This window comes from Leguminivora glycinivorella, chromosome 20 (assembly GCF_023078275.1).
Source record: "Leguminivora glycinivorella isolate SPB_JAAS2020 chromosome 20, LegGlyc_1.1, whole genome shotgun sequence".
Lineage (NCBI taxonomy): Eukaryota > Metazoa > Arthropoda > Insecta > Lepidoptera > Tortricidae > Leguminivora > Leguminivora glycinivorella.
In genome coordinates, this window is record NC_062990.1 from 13882691 (window position 1) to 13892839 (window position 10149).

The following is a 10149-nucleotide window of genomic DNA, read 5'->3' on the forward strand; positions in this document are numbered from 1 at the left end:
TAGTTCATGTGCTCTGACAAATTGTATGTATGTATTATGTATGTAAATTTGATCAATTATACAAACAAATAAAACTTAAGGTATTTATTTAATGCATTTATTTATTTATCACTTTTACACTTTTAATTTCTTGTCCTTTCTCTGTATAATAGGTACCTACATATTAGAAACCTATTCAAATAGTGTTATTATCGAAAAAAATCCCGCTCTTCACTTGCGTTTGCATTTTTATTTTCTATAACCCATTTCACTGAGCCTCCATTATCCTAATCGCATTCCGTCACAAAACTCTTATATTTTCAGATAATCACAATGAATTGGCTACTATGTCTGCTGCCTGTTATAGCCCATGCTCAAATAGCCATCAACATTCAAGCATCAAAAGAAACCCCTGCCTCTTTCTTACACGCAACTGGTGTATACCACTCCATCATTACTGATAAAGATCAGAAAATATTCCATTTGAATAACGAAACACTAAAGAAAGCTATTTTTAATCTTACTGGGAAAGTACCTACAAATGTATATTTATATGGCCCGACACCTTGGAATGATTTGTATAAAACTTACTCTTGGGAGCCTGTCAAAACTATTATCAAACCACAAAGCATTAAAGTTATAAACATAGAAACTACTGAAGTTATTCTAGATAGCACAAACATAACTAACAATGGCACTGCAGATAAAAAAGAAAAAGTTTCATTAATAGTTGATATTGTGAAAAATGTTACAACGTCTTGGAATCAAACAGATAAGTTTGCTGCTAAAGTTGATTATCATATTAGTGCCATAGGTATGACTGGACCTGATTTCCATATAAACTCTACTTATGGACAAACTTTACAGATAAAAATAATGATATCGTAGAATCTCCAACTGTAAAGTTGACTTTAAAACCAAAATCAGTTGCTACTGTAGAATTTAAAGCCACTAACGTAACAGTAACTATAGAAGTTGAATATTTGGTTACGCTAGATGGATATGTGGCTACGAATAATGAAGTCAAACTTAATGGACATCATTTTTGGGCGTATGACGTTAAGAATGTGTTGAAAGCTGCAGGGCTGCCAGTTTTTAGGAAAGAGAAACAGATTATCAGAGTACAATTTTGTACAGATAGCAAAATTGTTGTTGGTGATCATTAGATTTCTACAAACATAGGTATAGACAGACAGTCACAGATTCAAACAAGAATTAAAGGAGAAGAAAAAATTGCAATATTATTGAATGGAAAAGACAGCAGAAAATAAGGAAGGGAGGCATCAAAATGGAATGGAAATAATAACTACAAAAAAGAGATTCAGAGATAAAAGAAATGAAGAGACAAGGACAATAGCAGGAATGGGAACGAAATGTCCTGACCATTATATCGACAAATTTTTGCACATATTTCCAGGAACAAACACTTAAAGCACTTCTTACTTCGATAAACTGTTATCTATCTCTATTTATTTTTGGAGTACATTTCAACAAAGTCATTACTCATTGAAATCAAATACATATATAAGTCCGTATAGACAGATAGTCTAAGAAAAAAACGTACCTCAGTACCATACATAAAAAGGTAAGGTGGCCTAGATAGCATTACACCTATGAGGTATGCTCAGCTAGGTGGCGCTACTATTAATATTTGATGTTTTAACACATATCGAGCTAATGATTGAATATGGACCAAATTGTCAAAACGGATCTTCAAAAGTTTTAAGCCTCTGTCCAGAGATGGCAGTCTATGCACTGTGATTAGAGGTACACATTTTACTTCGACGTGCTTCGATAGTAACTCTCTATAATACTCGATCCTCTTTGTTGAAATACAAATGTGTTAAATAATAAAGTTGGCTTGAGTAAATAGTTACTATTCTTTACCTCAAAATAAATATAAGAACGTGTTGTTTGTAATAAGTACCTCTACCGTAACTTTTTTACGTTACTTTATAGCGTAAAAGTCATAGAAATTGTATGTAATTTTTGGCTCTAGTAACATTCCGAGAACGCTGTTCACTTTCCTCATACAATGTCATTTTCCTTTATGTCAACGCCATAGTCTCAAATACTCATGATAGCGAACTTAACATAAACATAGATTTAAAAACTACAAACAATTTTCAAAGTATTTATATTATCGTAAATAACGTCACAAACAAAATACTAGTCACTGAGTTCTTTACAGCATTGTTTCCTTGTTGCTTCAACACTTTTGGAAAACCTTTAGATGTTAATTTCTTATTTTTGACCTCTCCTGTAACCCAATTGATATTTTCATCATCTGTTACATTTTTGACTGTAAATAAGCATTGAGTTTCACTATTCATCGCAAATACATTATCTCCATAAACATTTATAGAGCAATTTGTGTAAAATTCTATTCTTATTTCTTCGCTCAACCTTACACTATGTGGCATACCAGCTTCATCCATAATTGTTTTTATATCATAGTGCTCATAACCCCAGACATATGAGCTATCAAATTTAGCTAAAATATTTCCAGTTAATGTTGCTAAGTAATTTATCTGTATTAGAACTGTAACTTTAGTTGCACTTAAAATTGCTGTAGCATCTTTTTTTGCGCCTAAAGTTACACCAAAAGTAGCATTAACATTAGTATCCTTATTAGTTTCAGAAAAATCTCTTCCAAAATTTGATGCAATGCTCCAATTCTTATCAATGCTATTGACATCTATTATATGTAATATTTCCGCTGGAAATACATCTTTTTGTTTAAAAACACACGTTACATTATCCTCTATATTGCCTTTTAGTATTATTAATCGGGAATTTTCTGTTGCGTATTCATTATACGTCTGTACTTTGTTTAAAATAATTTCCTCTTGTATAACCTTAGTTTTAGTCCCGTTTGGTTTAAGAACTGTTTTCACTGGTTCTAGTTCATAGTTTTTATAAACATCGTTGTTACTATCAAGGAAAACTTCTGTTTGTAGTCCTGTTAGTGTGAATAAAGCTTTTTGTAGTAATTCATCTGTAATATGGAATAGTTCTCTATGGTTAGCGTTTAGGTCTCTTGTCTCAGATTGGCCGGTTGTTTGAACGGTGACTTCGTTTGAGTCGGAAACTTGGATGTGTATCTCTATTTGTGCGTGTGTCTTTGACAGAATAAATAGGATCACTGGTAGGAGTATACGCGCGTTGTACATCTGAAAATGTAAATGTAAAATGTTTAAATAATAATAAAATATTATTTCAACTACCTACAAGACTATCCCCCTTATTCATAAACGTAGTCTAAAGTTATCACGCCGATAAAGTTCGTTTGTCCTTTTCTACCACACCAATACGTCGGAAAGGGACAAACGAACTTTATCGGCTGATAACTATAGAGTACGTTTATGAATAAGGGGGTAAGCCTTTAGTATAGTTTTTGTCTAAAATGGCTGTGACATACGGACATGATGAAATTATAGCTGCCTATTCTAGGGTTCTGTTTTTAGCTACCTGACAAATTTGAAATTATTATAGATCGGACCTTTGCCATTATGAACGTAAGAAACTCTCATACGAACCCTAAAAATTAAACCCTATATATCTCTGAAATTAAGTTAAAAGTGAGATTGAAAACATTCCTTCTACGTAGGTAATCTATAGCGTTGACAAAACGTTTAATTGCATATACCTACTTAAGCACGAGTTAGTTTACGAATTAATTTATATACATAAATATCACCGATGTAAATCCTTGACAGCAAATGGCTACTAAAAAGTTTTTGATAATGTCACCTCTAAGAGAAATCTACGTTACACAGAATGACTACTATCAAAATAATATTCTTCTATTTTTATCCAAAACAATAAATTAAACATAAAATACTAACCTTTTGGCCTTTCCTTACACAAAACAACACGCTTCACACCATAATACAAATACAACTGATCATCTTCAATCAATTTTAACTTAAAATGTATCTAAAATCAATCCAATACTAAAAGTCACTAAGAAATCTATCAGTATCTTTAACAACGTCGTATCTTGCAAGTAAACCAATACTGATATACGACCTTTACTTTAAATATTCATTTGTTACTTATTTTGTTTAGTTTTCTAAACAAACCATCCTTTTAAATGTTATTTGAGTCTTAAATACAAGATATAAGACTATTTTTTCCGCGTAGATCGTAAAGGTTTTTGGCGTATAACCAGTTTAAAGTCAAGGCTACCCATTCGGTAATGTTTATATAATATATAGGTAGCAAGCCTTAGTAAATGCCAGGCGGACAGAGTAATACAGGGTCAGATTTGATGACGTAAGAACTCCGCCGTTCATATTACAATTATATGCATTTTGATCACTTTTGCCAGTATTGCATTTTGCCACATTTTGTCTTTTTCGTAATTGAAAATCGGATGTATGTAGAACGGATAGGTACCTATCCTATAAAGGCGCCAGTGGGAGTGTTTTAAATCGACACGAGTTACGAATTTCCTTTTTGCACGTGTATCGTACGACGATTTGCAGTGCAGGTGGCCCTCCGAGTCCTCTTTTCCGCACTTGTAATGTACTAAGTAGGTATAGTCGCCATCAGATATATAATAGCGCCCGAGGTACTCAAAAATATCTGAACACGCCTGTAACGCCTAGGCAATAGAGGCGTGTTCAGATATTTTTGAGTACCTCGGGCGCTCTTATATATCTGATGGCGACTGTACTACAGTATCCAAAAACACTTATGTATGTATTTGAAGTCTATTTTCCTTTTAGATAATATAAGTAGGAAAGGCAGGTAAGAAATAATAGTAAAAAAAAACAGATACATGTATAGATGCTTTTATTTGTATAACAATATTGCTTTCAAATATCGTATAACAGATTTACTTTTACTACAATTTTATATTAAAGATAAAATTAGAAAATTTACTATTTTTGGCAAAACTTGAACTTCGAACCTATTGAAGGACCGGTCCAATCCCTACCAACTGAGCTACCGAGGTTCACCAGAATCGTGAGAATTTTTACATTTTCATTTTTTGTTTTTACCTTTAATATAAAATGTGTAGTATTATTAGCCTGATAATAATAAGTTTATTGAGTTTTTGATCGCAAATAATAACTAAAGGGGTTCAATGATAGATGTATATTTATTTACAATACATATTTTGTCGTTTCCAAGCAAAAGCTCCCAATTTCTTGCCATAAGATCGCTTTGACAGCTTATTCGTATTAATATACAAGCGAATCTCGCCCATATGGGAACGTAGGACCTTTTATTACACTTCGACACATTGAGAACCTTCATTTGGATGTTGGTTGTTTTTTTTTTGGTGGGATATAATTGGTTTATGATAATAATTATGGAAGGAATCTACCAAAAGCGAATCAAAAGTAAAGTTGGCAGCAAAAGTACATCAAATATCTAACACAAACTTGTTTTGGAAAGAATATTCCCAATAAGAAAATCTACGTATGACGTTCTCAATAAAAGGTACCACATGGCCAATAACGATAAGGACGAAATTTGCTAGTTACCAGCACTTATTAAAGCGAAATTATAGTACCTTCTATTTAAACGACACATTGCCAGGAACCATAAGAGATTATGATGTTTTTTTATGACATAGTCCAGTATTTAGTCTTAAAGTTTCTTTTACAGAATTGTATGTTTTTGCTCATATGTATTTTTAAGGGCATTTTCAAAATTTGGGACACCCCAATTAGCGTAAGTTGTTAACAAAAATTAACTCACAGTCAGTTTTGTGACGATAATTAAGCATGAGTAGTAAAGGCCAGGTCAGAAGTACTCGAAACCGACGAGCGTGTATGAGAAACGTTATGAAAGTGTGTGAAGCGAAAGTGATCAGGATCGTAGTAAATGGAAGTCCGTGATCTCTGCCTACCCCTCTGGGAAACAGGCGTGATTGTATGTATGTATGTAATTAAGCGTGAAATTTTTATAAAAATATTGTTTTTGTGTTAATTACATAAACTTCAAGCGATAAACTACATTCAGAATGTGAAAAAAGTAAATTTTTAGACAGATTTTATGCTTAATTGTCGTCACAACTGACAGCGAGTTAATTTTTGTTAACAACTTACGCTAATTGGGGTGTCCCATATTTTGAAAATGCCCCTACGTCCAAAACAAGTTAATTTTATATTGATTTAGACTAACACGATTTGCACTCATAATTTCAGAACAAAACGGGACTTAATCGCGTAAACACTTACATTTATATTTGGCCCGACGTTTTGGAGTCTACCCGTGACCACGAACATAATGTGATGTTCGAAACGTCGGGCCAAATATAAATGTAAGTGTTTACGCGATTAAGTCCCGTTTTGTTCTAAAATTATAAGTTAATTTTATCTGTGTGTAGATAATTTAACGTCTTACTACTTTTGCTGAATCCAGATAGGTTTAAAATTACAAATCAAAGTTTCAGCTAGCATTATAAATAATACAAAAGAATTAAATAAATTTAAAGCTATTTATAACTAAATTACATTACAACTAGTAGGTGATTTTTAAGGCGAGATATTCTCAGAATTATTTCGTGGTATTTTCTATTTGATCTAACCATTTTTTTCTAATGATATTTCACAATTAAATAAGTTCGAAATAGTAACAGAAAATACCAAAAATAAGCCTGGTCGTACTTCGCCTAAAGTTGCTTTACGGGTCATCCATATACTACGTCACAATTTGTCTAACGCAATTAATGAATGTCACCTTATCAGATAATCTTAATTTGTTTATTTCAGGCTGTACATTATGGTCTAGTTACAAAAAGAACGTTTTAAAGGCCAGTTGTACAAACGTTCATTATCAAATGCATTTATAGCATTTCATAATATCTGAGTAGATCAGATTTGACTGCTTATGCTAAAATAGATGGCGCTATGCTTAGAATCTGTGCCTGAAGCACTGGTATGTACCACCAAAAGCGAAAAGTGAAAAGAGACTAAGCGATGAGCTTTCGGCCATAGAAACGAACAAAAGGTAGTCACTCCCGTGTAAATAGGAAACTTGACTGTACTTAAAATAAGTACATTACGATACAAGTGCGTAAAAAAGGAAGTTCGAAACGAGTGGCGATAAATTAAAACACGACCGAAGGGGGTGTTTTAAATCGACACGAGTTACGAATTTACTTTTCGCACGTGTATCACGTGTTTTTCAGTACAGATGGCCCTCCGAAGTTTCGACCTGGCATATAATGAACCACTTCTCGCACTAGTGCGTAAAAAAAACACCATCTGTACTGAAAAATATTTTTCGCACTAGTGCGTAAAAAACACCATCTGTACTGGAAATTCGTAACTCGTGTCGATTTAAAACACTCCCTTCGGTCATGTTTTAATTTATCGCCACTAGTTTAGAACTTCCTTTTTTACGCACTTGTATCGTAATGTACTATTATACCATGCACGAAATAAAGCATCAGATAAATGTAAGAAAAACATGGATAGACGTTATTTTTAAATAAAAATTCTATTTAATAAGTCAGGTAGTAATATATAATGTAACTGAGTCGACCGTGACGTCACTCAATTCGATTTCATATTAATCCCATAAGAGCAAGACGTTTGAAATTCGTTTTGACAGTTCTTAAAAAGAAGCTGATGTGACTAGGAGGCAAGTAGCTTATAAAAGAGACGCGATGATAGCGCTAGCGAGTAGTTTGTCGCCGAGCGATGAACTATAACTCGCTCGCTCTCTTATTTACATGGGAGCGACAATCTTTTGTTCGTTCCTATTGCCAATACCTCATCGCTAACTCGATTTATGGGTAAGCATTTATGCTGAAGCGGGACCATTTCGTGGTAAACCCGACATACTTTTTTTTTTCTTGGCTTATTTTTTGTAATTATAAAAATTACTTATGTAAATAATTTATGTGGTTACCATGAATAAACTATTGAATCTGAATCTTTGGGTGGGACCAGTGCCTGAAGTGTTAACTTTTTAATTTTTGCACCATTTATTTTAGCAATAGAAATATATTGACTACTAAAATCATAACCATCCTCAAATTTTCATTTATGATTCTTCATTTCTTAAATAAAAAAATCATAAAATTTCTTAAATGGTTTAGTGAAACTATTGGCCAAATGACTACCATATCATATGTATGTATAGATACGTCAAGTCTACTTTAGTAGATTCGCAATGAAAAATTTATATGAAAATCTTCATACAAACAATAACAGCTTATTGCTCTTTAATTAAAATATACAAATTTTAAAGATATTTAAAAACACATTTAATCACCAGATTTTAAAGCTAACAACATGACGACAAATTATATGACGTAAGCAAAATATTTACATTGTAATATTATATTAATATTACATATTTATGATTAACATCGTTTATACCAGAGAGGGAAACAGGCACATGGAGTGTAGATTTTCTCCTTTCCTTATCTAAAATAGATTTGGAATTAAATCCTGACCAGAAATATATAACTACGCGCCATATTGTGGAATTTCATTAAAACTATTTTCTTCATACTAAACTGAGCTGTCACCGCATACATCAGAACAGCGCCCTCTTGACAATAGGCGAGACGACAAAAAAAAAACTATTTAGTCCGTTAGGTTTTTTGAATATTGTATAACTAGCTTTATTTATAGTGTGTGAACCTGCCTTAGAAATCTATATTATTTATGGTCATGGTTCGTTAATATTTCTTGTATGTGGGTAGCTTTTGCACATTGTAATTTTTCCTCAGTCACCCGTTGACCATGGACGCTGTAGTGTTCGAAATGTCGGGATGAATTGTAACACCCTTCATTTCAACGTATATCCATGGTATATAATATTCTTGTTTTGCACATTGTAATTTTTCCTCGGTCACCCGTTGACCACGGACGCTGTAAAGTGTTCGCAACGTCGGGATGAATTCTAAATTCATTATACGCGATTTAATCCGTTTCCATAGTTTTATTTCATGAGTAACTATCGCGGTAACCGAAGACAATATTCCGTTAGGTAGATTATTAAAAAAATTTGGGACAAATATTTTTTATTTTTTCTCGTAAACGAACAATGACGAAGGTGTAGTGTTGAAGTTTTGCTTTAACGCCTAGGTACAATTTCTACTTAAAAGTGACGTCACAAGCTCACTCTGGAACTTTGATGCCCTATATCTTTGTATTTTTTTCCAGTGTGTCCAGTATTTTGGACGATCTAACTGACGGACTAAAAAGAATATCATTATTTTTATGTAGTCTTCATCCCTATAGTCATATATTTCTGGTAAGGCTTTATGTGTTATAGGTATCACATGACGTGGCAAATAGGGTACAATATAGTCTGTATCTTTAGGTATTACAATAAATGTAAACAAAATCTACCCTCAAAAGTAGTGTCCGACGCGACCGAAACCGAAAGTTCGGTCCAGGCTCTAGTTTCGGCCGAAACCGCAACTTTAGAAAATTTGTTAAAGTCGTCAAAAAAATGTAATACTAGATCCTACTCATAGTCTTGTATAATATGTAAGTTTTTTTTTAGTTCACTATTTGTATTTTTTTTTTTTACTCTTATCACCTTATCAGGAACTTTAAAATCCTGAAAAATGATCCCAACGCGATCCAAAAGTATAATTGTGTCGCTTAAATTTAAACTTGGGTAAATCCATTCCGGTCGAAAGATTCGGCCATTTGTTGGCCGAAACCAAAACTACGGCCGAAACATGATTTTTTGGCCGAAACCGAACCTTCCGTCGGTCACAACTCAAAAGGCTGTTTAAGCGATTTGACGGTAAATGAAAACATGACACGAGCAAATAAGAACGCTAAAGACAGGCTTTTATATTTCGTTGGTTAACACTTTCGCAACCGAGACCCGCCTAGTGGGCACTCGTGAACTTTGCTCAGATGCCGAGGAACCCGCTAGGCGGGTTCTCGCCATACAAGCGGGGAATCACGACAGGTTACTGAAGTCGTGCGCCATTTTTGTCTGCTAGTGAATGTGTTAACCGGGAAATATAACTAGCCGAAAATATACAAACTGTTTACATTTTTTAAGTACCTAAAAATACAGAGTAGGAACATACAGGTGTAACACGAGTAAACTGAATAATTTTAAAGCGTATTCGTCATCATATAAGAGTAAAATGTCATATAAATCCGATTTCGCCTACTTTAAGAGTTATAAGCATTAAAATAAATAACTATTATTATTTCTCAGAAGAAA

The 10149-nt window shown here is 33.3% G+C and overlaps 1 protein-coding gene across 1 annotated transcript; it reads right to left on the bottom strand.

Moving 5' to 3' along the window:
* Window positions 1–297: 297 nt before the first annotated feature.
* LOC125237036 lies at window positions 298–3960 on the bottom strand. Its single transcript, XM_048143968.1, has 2 exons — window positions 3828–3960; window positions 298–3152 (listed from the first exon to the last, which is right to left on the bottom strand). Exon 2 carries the CDS (start codon window positions 3150–3152, stop codon window positions 2115–2117), a length of 1038 nt encoding a protein of 345 aa, XP_047999925.1. The 5' UTR covers window positions 3828–3960; the 3' UTR covers window positions 298–2114.
* Window positions 3961–10149: the final 6189 nt, after the last annotated feature.

Bases quoted from the DNA above. Each gene is read 5' to 3' on its own strand.
- LOC125237036 (XM_048143968.1), bottom strand. From the start codon at position 3,152: ATGTACAACGCGCGTATACTCCTACCAGTGATCCTATTTATTCTGTCA.